At 51.0% G+C, this 16,062-nt stretch overlaps 4 protein-coding genes across 4 annotated transcripts; 2 read left to right on the forward strand and 2 right to left on the reverse strand.

Annotated features, from left to right (window-relative positions):
- Positions 1-4,348: 4,348 nt before the first annotated feature.
- BKA67DRAFT_675068 (uncharacterized protein) lies at positions 4,349-6,156 on the forward strand (the record flags this gene model as incomplete). Its single annotated transcript, XM_046108775.1, has 3 exons — positions 4,349-4,958; positions 5,025-5,728; positions 5,842-6,156. Exons 1-3 carry the CDS (start codon positions 4,718-4,720, stop codon positions 6,154-6,156), a joined length of 1,260 nt encoding a protein of 419 aa, XP_045959304.1. The 5' UTR covers positions 4,349-4,717.
- A 716-nt stretch (positions 6,157-6,872) lies between these two features.
- On the forward strand, positions 6,873-7,469 carry BKA67DRAFT_533987 (uncharacterized protein; the record flags this gene model as incomplete). The annotated part of the gene is made up of 1 exon (XM_046099788.1): positions 6,873-7,469. The coding sequence occupies one exon, from the start codon at positions 6,873-6,875 to the stop codon at positions 7,467-7,469; it is 597 nt and encodes a 198-aa protein (XP_045959305.1).
- Positions 7,470-7,598: 129 nt separating this feature from the next.
- On the reverse strand, positions 7,599-10,284 carry BKA67DRAFT_224206 (uncharacterized protein). The gene is made up of 3 exons (XM_046095582.1): positions 10,271-10,284; positions 9,564-10,194; positions 7,599-9,361 (listed from the first exon to the last, which is right to left on the reverse strand). Exons 2-3 carry the CDS (start codon positions 9,992-9,994, stop codon positions 7,729-7,731), a joined length of 2,064 nt encoding a protein of 687 aa, XP_045959306.1. The 5' UTR covers positions 9,995-10,194; positions 10,271-10,284; the 3' UTR covers positions 7,599-7,728.
- Positions 10,285-12,221: 1,937 nt separating this feature from the next.
- BKA67DRAFT_515579 (family 3 glycosyltransferase) lies at positions 12,222-14,588 on the reverse strand (the record flags this gene model as incomplete). Its single annotated transcript, XM_046097740.1, has 5 exons — positions 12,222-12,333; positions 12,388-13,952; positions 14,012-14,287; positions 14,335-14,432; positions 14,510-14,588. The coding sequence occupies 5 exons, from the start codon at positions 14,586-14,588 to the stop codon at positions 12,222-12,224; spliced, it is 2,130 nt and encodes a 709-aa protein (XP_045959307.1).
- Between the last annotated feature and the right edge of the window lie 1,474 nt (positions 14,589-16,062).

Below are 16,062 nucleotides of genomic sequence, written 5' to 3' on the forward strand. Positions count from 1 at the left end.
GCCTCATTCAGACTAGGCATTCACGCAGTTTTAGTGCCGACAAGGTTCAATTCTGCCATGGTCCGTGAGCTGGCAACGAACACAGCGGGGGAATACCGATCACGAGGTCTTTTAGACTCGATATTCGTTATATATGTATAGCTAAGAGGTTGGCGAAGTGCTCCGTCGAGGCATCAGATATGTCCTCGTGACAAGTCTGGACCACTCATTGTTTCCTCCGATTCCAGGCGTGTTTAGGGGCCAGTCCTCAGAACGTGTGATGAGGACTCTATGCCCAGATTTTCAGTGAAGCAAGTGAATCAAAACGCCAACTGGATTGCATGTATGCTGTGGTAGCACCTACACACCCCAGGATCCTGCAGACTACCCCAACCAAAAACCAGATTACACAGATGTCGGTGGGTACTGGCCAATCGATTATTGTCAGACTGGAGAATTCAAAACATAGTCTTTAGATTTGGTGGCTTAGAGGACCCTTGCTGCTGAAGTGCCTGCCACGGGGTTGAAATTTTACACCCGTCCGTAACATGAACTTCGCAGAGACCCTGGCCTGACCTTGTTAGCTTATTTCCCGCCTGTTCATCGGACCAGGTACAGGAATGTTGTCTATGCCTTTCGCGCTCGAGAATGCAACAGTTTTGTATAACTATTCAGAAGCAACAGTATTTCTATTTTTGGCACTGAACAACCTACATAAAATGTTCACAATGCTATACTGAATTGTGCACGCGGACCACCCCTGTAGAGGAAAACAGGCAGACATGAGTAGATCATTCATCGCTTATTTCTAATTCCCAAGCTTGCCAAAACCGTCATCGCCGCAACTCCCCGCTATGCTCTTCGTACCGCAACAGCAATAAAAGTCGGTCTAGTATTTTACAGGTCAGTAAAAGTACGTACGGTTTGACAGATTGACGCGCAGTATACGTACCGGCTTCTGGATCGCCATTCGGCAGACTTCGATCTCTCTTGGCCCGAACGGACATCCGCAACTGGCCTAGATATTTGGTAAGTTCCAGGACGAAAAGGATAACAAGCACATCACATACGGGGTACTAGGTCTAGGGACAACCTCTTGCATCGTGTCCGTCGATTTCTTTGAATCCTTTGCATCCATTGAGTACTCCTGAAGTTTTCAATCCCCACGATAAGATCTCGCACGGGCGCTCACTGCTAGAACCCGTGAGACAATACCAGGAAACAAGTGAATAAGATGATCAGATGTAGCGAGAGAAGCACTGCGATGAATGAGGGACTGAACGAGTGACAAACTCGTACCATGTCCATATTTATATCACAGAAGACTCAACAAAAGAATATCCTTATAACGCCTCAAGATTTTGCTTTTGATATATGACAAGCCAGCACACGATAGTCAGCATGCAAAGACACGATCGCGTTGTAGCAGTGGGACTTACTATCCCTGTCGTCAACCAAACTTTAATCAATCTACGAAAGACTTGGTCTGCGGATACCTCCAGCGCCAGGCGCCCGGGATAGCACACAGAACGAACCGGCCCTTTCGTTTGAGGTCCACTCAATGCATAGTGCCCAGGTCAACAATCCACCCCGGCGAGTATATGTACTTCGTGGGAAGCCTCGTGTGCGCCAGCGAAGGTCTGTCAAAGCAGTTAGTCGATGGCGCAGAGCCCGTGCTCAGAGACCTTGCCTCGCTCCATTATACAAGCAGCGAACCAGCCTGTACCAGTCTTGCCATGCCATTTCGTGCAATCCAGGACTTTCCGTCGTGACGAGCTTGCTCGCCAGTGCAGAACCGGCACGGCAGCGGGGTTTGAGGCGCTAGAACAAGACCGACATACCCTGGTCAACTTTTTGTTATGTCGCTCGCCAGTGCACGATAGATGTAGTCAGAGGACGTCATCTTCGGCATAACGGTTTACACAAAAATGAACAACTCTGCCGGGGTCCGACGACATTAATCTCCGCGCTTGCCGATGAATGCGAAATAAGGAGCACTGAGGACTTTGCTTTGACTCTCCAGGCATTGTGGGCGGTGTCACCAAAGCTAGCTGCAACGGTCTCGCACAGCGCAGGACCAAGAAGGATAATTTGGGCGATCGGTGCCGTCGCATGCAGGTATTGCCGCTCTACATCGAAATTGCGTTCTGAGAGGACTCTTCTTTGGAGGAAGGGAGATTGTCCCTTCACTACCGCTTCCCAAAGCACATGGCACCTCGATTCGACAGGCGCTGGACGAGATTTTGTCTTACCCGGCCCGAGGCCCCCATGGCCAACTCTAATCCCCGAGCTGCGGCCCGGACCGCTCATCTGCCGTGGGTGCTCAGAGTCGCTACTATCCGTTCACAACCAGGGCCGTGATCTTCCCTCTTCCCAACCCACAGGTCTCATCACGATGCCACGAGAAGACTGTGCTTTTGATGGATTAACCACCCAGCGGTCATGACGGTTGCCATCTTTATCCTTGACAGTGCTTAGGTTTCCATCAAAAAAGAGCACAACGGAATTGTTGCAGCGCAAGAGTACATGCACTCCGAGGTATGTGCAAAAGCATATAGGGATCGATCTTTGAGATCTCCCGTAACTTCACCTAAATATTGGCTCCATGCAAGTCAGAGCGGGCAGCAGGCCGTGGTGCAGGAATACGAGATGTCACGTGATAGGTATTTCGGGGCGTTGCATACTGCAACCACAAACATATGGTAAGTGCACTGAGGTGACCCGGTTGGAACGGAACCGGCCGTTGACAGTATCGACGTATGTAAGTATGTCTTACAGTATGCTTTATGCTTAGGGCTATCAAAGGTGCCGGCGCACTGGGACGTAGAAAGTGGATCAGGGGTCGCGCGTATTCGCTCTTTCTCCACTAGTTCCCCCAACCTTGAATGTCGGGTGAGGTCGGGCAGATCTGGGAAGATCTAAGCCTCCATTCGGCCCGCTAGGCATCATTGAGGATTTTTGGTATCAAGTATGGTTGCACTGTAGGCCAGCACGCGGGGGCTTGTCAGAAGTGATTGGGCCCTCTTCATGTATGACGGCATGACACTCGTGGCTTTTGACAAGCTCTGCCATGGCCCCGATCCTCGACGCATGGAATGTGAAGCTTGGTACCTTTCCACAAATAAGGTGGTTAATTTAGACAGTGTCAAAGCGGCTAACCTACTTGCTTGCTTACTTGCTGCAGCAGAATGAAGTTGCCCCAAAGATAGCAAAGGGTAGGAATAGAATAGACCATGGGGTAAAAGGATTAACACTCCCTTCGTTCTTAGTACTTCACGCATTTGTGAGTAACAACCCTCCAAGTCTCAATAGACCGCCCTGGAGTCGGATGCCGCACAATTGTAGACAAAGCTGCAAGACTTGCTGATCCAATAGGGGCTTGACACAATGCTGATCGCGGTCGCAAAGAATGCTCCAATGGTATCGAATGCGAGCCCACCATCATTATTTTATCGCTTTACAGCGGCCAGTGAAGCATCCAACAGAGCAAGGCGTTTACAATTAATTCCTAATGGGCTTCCTAATATTCCATGAAATAACCTCGAAAGTGGTGAGATTCATCACGTTCTCTTAACAGACAGCCAGTAGAACGTGAAACAAGATGGGCTATTGCAAGTGAGACCGACAAATACTCGAGCTTATGTGACTTGGTAAATTCCCGTGTCGATGGCTTATGGGGCTACAATGCTACGTTGCTCACCTCTAAAAGCCAACAGGCATCCTCGGTTTATCCAGCCTTTAGCACAGAAGGCTGTGAAGACAAGAATATACAAAGTCATTGTGGTCAGCCCATCATTATCGTCTGTTCCTCAAGAAGAGCTCTTTCAAATTTCTTACGGCCGGGATGGGAAGTACGCCAAGCACATCGTGGTTTTGCGTGGAGTACAACTGGACGTGTTGTATATAGGCTGCCACCCACAAGCCGCCCAGCGACGATCTGCAACTCTTCGCCTTCTGTCCCAACTCTGACACTTCAACGCATGTCTCATTGGCGCAGAGGCCTGATGATTTATCTTTCCTCTGCACAGAACAAGCCGCTTATGCATGGATCGATCTTGCAACAGTCGAGCGCCGCATTTACACCTGACTTTCCAGAGCCTGGCTCATTGCGACCTGACATTGGGTTTCCTTCGCGATACACATGCTGTGAATGTTCGATCAAGAAGCCCATACTGACCGCTCTCGATGCTGGCAGCCTTTTCACCAACACCATCAAGTGACTGTCTTCGCGTTCCCGCCCCTACATCCTTTATTTCTACGTTGCATTGGGGGCTTAATCGAACATCAGCACACCACCTGTTGAAGACAAAAGATGGCTATTAGTGTATATCAGGAATGGCCTACATGTAGCAGCTCGGTAGTCAACTGGAATTGGTCTGCCATAATTGAATGACGAGGCTACACCGACATGAATCGCACAACGATCTTCACATCCTACGGGGCAGATTGATACTGGCCTCGTTAGGAGCAGAATCATCACACCATCTTCCATCTACACTCATCAACAAGAACCACTCATGGGCTCAGAATATTCCGGAGCCTCTGGAGCCTGCCTACAGGCGGACCGCTTTTTAGTTGATACCGCGAGCGTGTGCACTCCGAGTCGGCGCCACGAATCGAATATAAAAGGGGATCATATGAACCGACTTGCTAGATCAATTGGGCAACTGAAAAGAGATAAATACAAAAAAAAAAGTATCAAGTGGTTTAATTTTCTCACGGGCAATATTGGCCTAGCATGGACTCGCTACGAGAAGCTGAACTAGGCGAAATGCCTGCTCCTCCTACTACAGAAGATCAAACAGCGACACAAAATCTTCCTGCCGCCCGAACCGACGATGTTGCTGGTGGGGTCACACCAGGAGTAACTCATCCCATGGACCGGTTCCTGGTCGAGCTCAGATCCTCGCTACTGGGGCTGAAGCGCTTGATAAACTTCTCTGGGCCAAAGCTACATGATGGTCCTTTTCTGGAACCAGGTAACCCAAATCTCACTCTGTCTCCTGGCGCAATGTTCAAACCGGTTATCTGACACTCCTTCATAGATGTGAACGATCTGCGTGGGCTGCCATCGATCGCTCGTAAGCACACCCGCTATCACAACACGGCAATGTACCCGAAGTACGACGAGATCACCCACAGAATCCTGCTCGACCACCAGATGAAGATAGGGGCCTTGCGACAGATGCTGCAGGAAGATGATAGCAAATATCAGAAGTCAGACACATCTGGAATGGATTTCACCTTCGATAAAGAGTGGCTAGTTCCGCCATGTCCATTATCTAATGTGACACAGGACCAGACAGAGTGCACTCGCACCTACGAGGAGTGTGACATGGTCAACTGCTTGGCACATGATCGCAGAGATCGCATATTAAAGGTTTTGTCTTCCAGGATTAAAGACTTCTGTATGAATCAGTGTTCCCATATTCACCCGAGGTTGAAAGTACTGACCTGGCGCCGCGCAGATGACTTGATTGATGTCTACGTCCGAATGAATGGAAGGGTCAAGGTCGATCATCTCAACTACGAGAACCATAGGAAACTGATCGAATCCGAGTTTCCACCAGACAGTCAAGCATGGCAAGCGCTTTTCGCAGAGGACGATGAGTTCATCGCTACACGAACTTCCCATGGTCCCTTCGAGCGTTTGGTCCTTAGCGAGCGGCTTCCGTTCTTGAAGGCAAGTCGAACCCCATTCATGCTTGCGCATGCTTCTTTTCGGACCCTGATGCCCCGCTGCCATTATGTTCGTTGTTATTGTTTGTTATTTTTCGCCTTCTGTTCCTATTGGATATTCGCTCCGTCATTCCTCATTAATATCATTGGCTTCCTGACCAGATATGTGCTAACATCCCGAAGACGTTATTCGTGAAACTTTTCCCATGGAAAGGCGAAGCTGTCGAAGGCTCTGACGCTTTGTACATCGATACAGATGATCTGATTGCTTTCAAGAGATTGCTCGTCGGCTTCTCATGGTGTATCATGCTACTCGTGCCAGTGGTCATCTTGTTCCTTGTCACGTCTTCGTCGGCAGCTTCCCTTGCCGTCGTGGTCATCTTTCCCTCATTCCTGGTAATGATGATGTGTCGAAGCGGGGTCGATTTGGATGGTGTTATGCTGAGTTCCTGCGCTTATATCGCAGTGCTCGTTGTCTTTCTGGCCAACTTGCATTAGGTCTCTGGGATTTCGTTGGTTTGTCGCAACTATACCTTCAAGCCTATTGCCTGACAGTCGAAAGAGCACCTACACGATCCCGTACGAGGTGTGCCAACGCGTCCGGCTGCAACGATAATACATACGCCTGACACTTTGCCTCGCAGGCATCCTATAGCAATAGCTTCAACCCGGCACGGAAAGCTCACACAGACCAAGGCGACAACAGGCACTGGTTGGCGATTCACATAGCTACTACAACAGCAAGTTGGCCAACAGTCACGCACGTGCCTGTACCACGACTAGCAGCCAAGTAGGAATATATAACCAAGGATTCAAGGATATCTTGTGGTTTTCGCACTCTTTTCTTACGCAGCACCTCACCTCCATATTGTTACACATCTATCACGTCATTTAGTCTATTGGGTAAAAAGAAATTATAAAAAAAAAAAGACATATTAGCATTTATTAGAAGGAAGTTGATTCAATTATGAGGACCATCTAATTGAGTTAGAAACCCCCGTCCCCTATAGGGTTTATCGTGGTATGTCGTTGGATATCGGTGTAATATCAATTCTATGCGATATTGTCTCGGATTCGGAGGCATGCCTGGTTGATGAACACAGGACTCGCAAGTGGGCTGCTGCCAAAAAGGCGCCATCCGGCACCAATTCCTGCTCCTCATATGCTCCCGTTGGCTCACGGTGTACATCATCTTATGCAAAACATTCCCCGAGATGCCAATAGTTTGGCCACCATACGGTTACAGCTCTATCATCACATTCATGATTGCCGCCGCCAGACTATTGTCTGGTAGTTGGTCACGGAGTGATTTCATCGTCTTCACCACCTCCGAGGTACTGAGAGGCTGGTTTTCGGTTGGTAGTTTGGTCGCCACGCCTTTGAGTGACTCAGCTAAAATCGAAACAACGGCTACAAGTGCAGGAAGCACTTCAATCATGCCTTGCGTCATCCTTGTTACTGCGTCCGCGGTAACCTCGCCACTTGTAGGGGATCAGTTCGAGGTAAGGTTCTCCACTTATGAGATGGCGAATCCTTGCCCTAGTCGAATGACTCCCAGTATTATCTTGGTCTTTTGGCTTGATTGCCCCTACCCTTCTGATGGACTGTTCTATCAAGCCTGCGCGGGGAGGCGGGATCAAGCATGCTCAGGAGATCTATTACAGACACAAGCTCAGCCGATATTGGAACCGTTCAACAAGGGATTGCCATCCGATCTCTACATCATGGTCAAATCTAACGGGCAAAGACGTCCTATGATATGGGATAGGCATATAGTACAAGTAACAAAAACTCCTATTCATTGGGTATAACACCTCATCAACATCTACCTTGGCCAATTCATCATATGAAGAAATTATACGGACCCTCGCCTGAACCTGCTCAAGTTCGATGAATCTAGTAGCGTAGAGACTCTGCTAGGGAAATTTCTTCACAGATAACGTACAGCGCATCCTATTCGTAGCCCCAATCTTGCCTCATATCTTCGTCCCCCCATGGATGACCGCCTAGTATCACCGTCGAGACATTTGCGTCGCTCTTGCCCAACGACAACGACAATGCAGTCGCCGTTTATCGCCACATATCCTTGTCACCCTTGATCTTCCCCGAGCTGCTCATGGGTCTTGGCCACTCATCAGAGCCCGTCCCCTCGCTTCTCCGCCTAGGAAAAGGGCCTTCGTTACCTTGCGGCACGGCCAGGAACCCGCCGGCTCCGTTGCCTATCATGATGCTTTTTCTTGCGCCACCTGTGCCCTCCCTCCAACCGGCCCCGACATCTGACAACCCGTAACTGCTCAGGGGCCGCTCCAAAGTATGTGTCGAGCTGCTTCTGCCATGTCGGGGGCCACTACCTACACCTCGGCCCCCCGCATAACCCGGGTTATCATAGGGATCCATCTTGATTAGGCCCCAATCATTGTCATCGTCGCCCTTGGTAAACACTTCTAGCGGCTGGTTCAGGCTCAACATGGGCGGACCAAGACCATTGCCAGCGGATCCAAAGTTGCGTTGTACATTTGCAAACGGGTTGTTGCTGCTGAATCTGTTGGTGTTGCCGCCGGGTGCTACGAGACCGTGATTGGGCGCAGTAAAGCCACCAGTGTTGGTAGGGCTGAGCGAGCCGCTGCTCCCCAAGGAGAACATGCCCATCGAACCGGAACTTCCAGGGCGCTGCTGACTACCCGCATAACCGGGCACTGGCGGCGGCAGTCCGAGCAGAAGATCAGGGAAGTTCGGATCTCGCACATACAAAGATGTAAGGCACGGGAAGCCGCCAGCGAAGAGTGACTGCGCCAAGTAATTGTAATAGCCTTGCGTCATGCCGAGGTACGGATTGACGTTCGGAGAGGCTGAAACCTCGTATCGCAGTGTCTTGAGGGCAAAATTTGCGAGGGGCGGGATCGTATTGCTCATTGGGAATGCCGTGTCCACCTCATGAATCAGCGAAAGGGTCTGTAAATTGGGCGCATTCGCCAAGACGTCTTGCAAGGCTTGAGGATGAACACCAGCATCGTGCAGGGAGAGGACCTTGAGGCGATACTGCACATCTTGTCGCGACAGGTATGCGACCAAACCGCTCGCCGTCACACGAGGCGTTTCTATAAGGATCAGCTCCTCGAGCGCGGGCAACGGCGGCAAGACGTCGTTATGCTTGAAGATGTCGTCATCCATGACTCTGCTCTCGGACACCTTCAGAGCTCTCAGATACTGCATCGCCGACAGGACATGCCGCAGCACCTGAGGATCCATGTTGATCTTGCCGAGCTCCAACACCTCGAGCTTCTGCCAGACGGTGCCTGAACCCAAGGCCTGCAGATTGTGTTCGCTGCCACCAATGTACGACATCTTTCTAAGATCCGGACACCGGGCCTGCACCTCCATGGTGAGGGTTGCATATTGCGGGTCGCCGAGGAAGACACCTTCGGGCAGGTCGAGATACTTCAGGTTTGGCAGGACAGCAATCGTCCTCGCCAGATCCGCCGTCTTGGATTCTCGCAGCATGTAGGGCGTCTTGAAGTACTGCACCATCTTGCCTAGCCTTGTGGGATCATCCCGAAGGGTGCGGCATAAAAGCTGTAGCCGTGCGCTTGCCGTGTCTTCGGGGAGGCCATTCCGATCGAATTTGGTCTTGCGCTTTCGTTTTTCCGAGAGGTAGATTTCGCGCTCGCAGTAGTGAACCGCGTCGATGCGTATGCTATGGTACCTACGCCGCGCACTATTAGCGTCCTGCAATCCTGATTTAACTTTTATGTCCGAGTTGGCTGCCCCTTGCGGAGACCTATACCAATGCCTGGGCCACGACCTTTGGGGTAGGCCATGCTGTGCTTTGTTTTGTTCCGCCCGGGGCCCCAGTGCACAAACGCTGGATCGAACAAGAGAAGGTGGACGCAGGCAGCTCAACTTACATCATAGGCACAGCAACTTTCCTCCAACCGCGACAGACCATACCGGCATGGGATATGTCCCTGAGATCGCACAGCATGCACGCATCTTCAATGGCGCTCTGCTCGCAGGTCTCATAGCTCTCGTCGCGAGAGTGAGGGCACACGAACGATAAAACCCTCTGCAGTATGGGTGCTGGCAATTCCAGCCAGGGCGCGAAGACGCCGTTGTTTATGGGCGTGGCGGCAAAGCGGTTGTCCTTCTGGTGGGGGTAACCTCCCGCGCTGCCGAGGCTGTAACCGTTCTTCTTGTGGCCGTTGCCGTATTGCGGGCCGTGGCCGCTGGGACCGCCAGAAGCATATCGGGAATCGTCGTCGTAGTTTGAGTTTGACTGTGTCTTTTCGGATTTGGACTTCTTGCTCCGGCGGAACAGCTTCATCATGGTGAATTTCATGGTCGACTGGGGGAGATGAGGGGAGGAGACAGAGACGTTGGCGTGCTGTGCTCTCTTCCTCTCTTGAATTACATTAACTAAGTGGTAAGGGAAATAAATGTAAGCAAGCTGCAAAGCTGGGGCAGCACAAAGAGTTGGGAAATCCCGGGGTTTGTGCAGAGGGAGATTTGAACGAGCTCGCGGTGATGCCGGTGCTGATGCTGGCGCTGGTGTTGGTCAAAGAACTGTTGCTTGTGACGTTGGGTAAAGTGCGACAAGTCGGCGCAAGGTACATACGCAAGCGATATGTTCAGATATCTTCCCCCCTGCTTGGGTTGTTGGGTAGGTTGACACTCAGTCTGATTGTTGGTCGGACAAGGTGACTACTGTAAATGATCGACTGTGATTCCTTCTTGCGCCGTGCCCCTGCTTGCTGCTGATCTCGGTCTGGCAGGAGTAATTAAAAGAGCTGATCCGACCTGTCCTGGCTTGTCCTGTCCTTTGTCCTTTCGGCTACGTACTTAACTTAGTTTGCTGCTGGAATTAGGGACTTTTCAGGGACCCGGGGTAGCAGATTGGTGTGCGATGGTGTAGTGGAGCAGCCCTGTTGGGTGGTATCTTTCCTGCAGCTTGCACCACTATGAGTTGGGCTTGTTCTTTGGAATCTAATACTGCCTTTCGGAATTCCCTTGGCGCTCCGGCAAATGACAATGAAATTCCAGGTTGATAGGCTGCAACTCGGAGCCAAGACCAGTTTTGACAACAGAGATGAAAAAGAAAGGTTAATAATAGCTGTCAGCTGCTTGGGGCCCTGTTGAAAAATGTCCAAGTTGGTGGGCCCTTCATTCGCGCCCATTCATTCCCTTCCATTCCATCCCCGATCAAAAGATCAAAAATCAAAGCTTCAAGCTTTCGCTTTTTGGCCGCTAAAGTTTAGCCTCGACAGACCTGAGCGAATCCAGCAACACGCGCCCGTCATTTGCAAGCGAGGGGGCCTAATAAAAGTCCCAAGGAAGGGTTGCCCCCGCATCTTTTTGGCGTGGCACTTCACCACATCTGGATTTGTTTCTCCGTTTCTATAGATGATCTGCACCCAGCATGAAAGGGGCGCTATGTTTCAGGAATGTTTGTTGGAGCAAGAGGGACGACGGAGGCACTCCCTCTAGTGCAAGCCGGATCCTGCGCCTTGGCTCAGCTGTTGGCTATCGTTGACGGCTCGAGCGTTGATCCTAATTAGTTTTGCTTGAGTTGTATCTGCACGAGCATCCTGCTACTCGGTACCGTAGCAATTGGGTCCCAATTGGCTTTTTTCACCATGTGAGTAGGGCATAACTACTATGAGCTATGTACAAGTAGTATCAATTCAGCCCCCCTGAAGATTGGACTTGGCGTGACTTGGGGGCCCCCTGTCCACTAACGGTCGCTTACCTCCCCCTGTCGAGTCCCAAAATCCGAGGGGGGGCCCGCCCAAGGAGCTGAAAACGAGCTCTCCTGCCAGACCCAATGCGGGCCGCTATCAATCAAGCTGCACTCCGTGGAACCCGCCGTCTCGCTGACGTTCAAATCTCTTTGTACGAGACCGACTCCTGCTTCGGCTAGCTTCGATACCTGCAAATATCATTTCGAAAAGTGACTTGCAAATAACACTTGTGTTTGAACATTTCAGCTATCATGCAGCCTCCACGAGTGCCTGCCTCTTATCCCCAGGCCGCTGGTCTTACATGCTTCTGTGGTGTGTAATTAATTCATCTAGTGTTCCCGGGGGCCGGATCCCTGGGAACGGTCCTCTTATATATCCCAGAATTGTTGAATAGTCTTCGCTGTGTTAGCTAACCTAGTGCCAAGGACATCACATGCTCCATCCAACGTCATCCCCAAGCTTCATGACACAACAGCAGCCCCTTTGAAAGCATTTACTATCCTCTATAAACGTCAAGCCGGCAACGACAATCGACACGTTATGTACACGCTTTTAGACGACTATGATGTTTATTTATGCATTCTGTGAGGATATTTGTCATTCATGTGACATATGAAATTTTCAAACGACAGTGAAAGGCCTTCAGCTGTTCGTTAATGCGATTGCTATGCAGTATTGACTTCCGCTTTCCAGTACATTCGTTCATCTTACACCCGGTCCAATCTATCCTTTATAAAGCATTAAACTTCAAATCAACCGTCCAAACCCATAAGGAAAGCCATCCTGGCAAGCCTCGATTGTATAAGTAATAACTGCCGCTCAACACCACTAGTTGCCGTTCAGCTTGATCCCATCCAAGGGGCTAGCAGATCCCGAGGTGGATGGCTTCTTTTGCCGCAGCGTCAGAGGGAACGGGTACTCATCGGGGTCCTCTTCCTCACTGTTCTTCTGGTTAGCGTGACACGGCCATTCATTCTGGCACGTTTCGACTTACGGGAGCTTCCAAGCAACATAGTCCTCGGTGCTGAGACCTTCTCTGCCTTCCTGCAGACTAGCAAAATCGCCGGGAGTCATCATGCCACTGCGGTCACGAGGAGATCCGGGCACCGAGAACGGCCGCGAGATCTTGTGTTCACCGACACCTGGGATGAAGTCCTCCTCGTCCTCACCGTCACCAGCGAACGATCCAGGGTAGGCGCGACGCAGAGCCAGTTGCCTGGCTTTGACATACTCCATGCCCATCCTCTTCCAGTCCAGAAGATCACTGAGGCGCTCGGTTCGGTTGCGCTGGTTAATACGTTGACGGCGACTCTTCTGGCAGAAGTCGAACATGCTCGACGTAAGTTGGTTGACAGAGTCGTCCACTCCCTTGTTTCGGCGGTCGACAATGTAGATACCGTAGTCGCTCGAGTTCTCAATCAGCTCTTCCATGTAACATCCGAAGCCAGAGAGGTTGGTGGTGATGCTGGGAACGCCCATGACGGTACACTCGGCGGGCGTGTAACCCCAGGGTTCGTAGTACGACGCGAAGACACCCAAGTGAGTTCCTCGGACGAAGTCGTCGTAGTCGAGAGGCAGGACTGGGTTAGCTGAGTTTAAGAACTCCGGGTGAAAGACGACCTTGACGCGGTCGTTGGGGTGGTTGAAGAGTTGCACACGACGAATCTGGTTGAGAATAGGATCCTCGTGATCATTCACCATGTTGTGGGTCACGATCGGGGGCAAACTGTGCCTCTTCATGGCAAACAGACGTCGCCGGAGCAGCACACGGTCTGCACTGGTGATAAGCTCCTTCTCATCTGGCAAAGGGTCGCCCTCATGCCACTTGAGCGAACGCTCGAAAACACGACGACCAATGCCACGCTCAATGACATCGACCGTATCCCGGAGAGACTTGATGACAGCCTGGCCCTTGAGCGCCTCAACCGTAAGGGACGTCGTCTGGGCAGGCATGATAATAAAGGCAACTACGGTTGTCTTGCTGCCAGATGTCTTCAGTCGGTGGTTCAAACGAGCCAGTGACTCGATGAACATGTCGACACCCTTATTCCTATACTCGTAGCGACCGGCTGTGAAGAAGTAAAGGGTGTCCTCGGGGACGAAATCGTAGTGGCCATAAAAGTGTCCCCTGACAAAGTCGTGGATCTTTTCCTTGGACTGCTGGTGCAGGTTTTGGAACTCGTGCATGGCGGAGAATTTTGTAACGTTGAGACCGTTGGGCAAGACACCGTCGGGTTTCCGCTTTAGTAAGTGCTCACTTTCGAAAGCCGTGATGTGGGAAACAGTAGTGAAGACGTCGCAAGAATGAGCAGCGGCGCGCTCAATACAGTATCTGTGGTAGATACCGCGCTTTCCTGCCTCGGCATCGACATCAAACCATTGGAGGTTATTGTAGAAATCGACAGAGCCAGCGCAAAGGTAGCGACCGAGGAGTGTAGCATGAGTGGTGAAGATGGTGGTAACATCAATCCGGCGCCTCTTGCACAGGGGTAGAGCTACACCTGCCAACCACTCGTGGAAATGAGCAATGACAGCTCGGGTCTTCTCGTGGCAGACATACTACGCGGAGGCTGTCAGTATCCATTTTGGATATGTAGGTAAAAACTCGAGCAACTCACCTCTCCAAGGAACCATGCGACCAAGTACCCGAATACGATGGCCTCGTTCGTCTCATCGTCATTGGGTGGGGCGGGGATGCTGGCACTGTTCCACAGGTCGGTCTTCCACTCGTCCATGTATTTGTATGCTGTCTTGGTGTCAATGAGCAAAACACGCGGCGCGCCCTCGATAAGCCATCGTCCGTAGAGGATGCCGATACCCCGACTTCTCATCGCCTCGATGCTCTTAGCAAGCTCTTCGTTGACCGGTTCCAGCTCTTCGACCTCGACGGCAGCCTGAAAAAGTTAGGGTGATGGGCATGAGTGAAGATACTGTAGCATACCGATTGGTGGTTGAGAGGACCGATGAGAGTGTACCGATCGCCATATTCTGCGGTTGTGACGGGCGCCTTCGACTTGATGACAGAGTAGATACCGCCGACTGTTGTATTGTAAGTCGTTGCTCAGCTTTGCCGTGTTTCACAACTCGCAGGCTTCGATTGAAGCATTGTGACTTACCTCGATGCGCAACTTCAGTTGCGATCTCGAAGAGAACGTGGTTCTTGACCTCGCGGGCCGGTCGTTCCTCTTCGCTCATGTTGTTGGCTGCCTTGAGGGTAACAGGGCAGATAGTCTAGAGCAGAGCAGAGCGATTAGTTGAGGATCCAGCTGTGGCTATAATAGGAATACCGAAGCGGCGGCAGAAAACTTGAGGCACGGATGGCTTTTTGGGAGGACAATAGTAAGGCGAAAGAGCTCGTTTAAAGTTTGGCTGTCTCAAAAGCTTCCAAAGTTTCTTCTCCAATTGTTCATGAATAACAAAGTGTACGGTATGGTGTAGTGCTCGTGACGAAGGAAAGCTTACTCAGTGTGTCAGGTGTAGGTGTATGTGGGAAAGCGGCAACAATCCTACGTACGGTCCAACACAGCGCCACAAGATCAATTGAGGTCGTATCGTTCTACTAATAAGAGGGATGAAGACGTGATGATTGCCCGAGAAGTGAGGAGAACGGAATTGGATCGGAAAAGTTGGAAGCAGCACTGAGAGGTGAGGGATGGCAGAAAATCACCCCAGAAGCAGATCATCCAGCAACCGCGACCTGGAGCTCGCTGGAGCGACCATGAGGAGATGGCATCACACTGCAGTCGAGCTCCCCCCCGGCATGCCCCACTTGGTGTTGTGCGAATGCTGGTGGTTGGCCAGATGTCGCTCCTCGGTACTATGTAGCTGCGCTACTAAGTACTACGTACCACAGTAGAGCTCATGGGACGAGCTTTCATGCGCTAGGCAGTCTAGTCCCAAATTTCCCCAAGGGGTCAAATCCCGCATTAGATCGAGATAGTTTCGTGGATGCAATTGGTCCGACTGCTTGCCATTGTGACCTGTTTTCCTGGACCCTTCTTGCTGCCGTTCTCCTCGCTAGGGCTATACGTTTTATTTTTCGGGAGGAAAACGGTGAACTGTTTGAATACACAGCAGAGCCTAGTACCAAGCAAGTCCTGTAGATTGATTGAGAACACGCACAACAAAAAGGCTCACTTCAACGCTGTGATATTCTCGCTGTTATACCCCTGTCTCGCGGCAGCTAGCCGGCATCTCGATGACCTACAAGCACAATCCAGACCCATTGGCCGTGTTGGCGAAAGAGTTGCCGTTAAATTGCAACCCATCCCGCATTCAGACCTTTCATAGTTTCCGCCGAGCATTACTCAAGGCGCATGCGCAATGCGACAGGTTTTATTTTTTATTTTTTTAAACATGCTGCAGGAAAACGTGAAGCCACTGCGTGCACAATATGATTAAGCTTCCGGATTCTGGCGACGCCGCACCTTAAGAGCTTGTTCTCTCTGAAGTCTCTAAAGCCATCTACGATGATCGCGACGTTCGTATTTGTCTGACCCCTGCTAGTCTCGGTTGCTTTGGGCTGCTGCGAAGGGGGGCCAGACTCCAAGAATTCGCTTTAATTGCAGCAGAAATTCCATCGTGAAAAAGCCATTGCGACCCCCAACAGCGCGGCAACTCCGTCTTTTTCTTCTTTCCATTTCTTTCTCCCTCTAGAATGTCCCGCTAC

This window comes from Truncatella angustata (genome assembly GCF_020726525.1).
Source record: "Truncatella angustata strain MPI-SDFR-AT-0073 chromosome Unknown BKA67scaffold_3, whole genome shotgun sequence".
Lineage (NCBI taxonomy): Eukaryota > Fungi > Ascomycota > Sordariomycetes > Amphisphaeriales > Sporocadaceae > Truncatella > Truncatella angustata.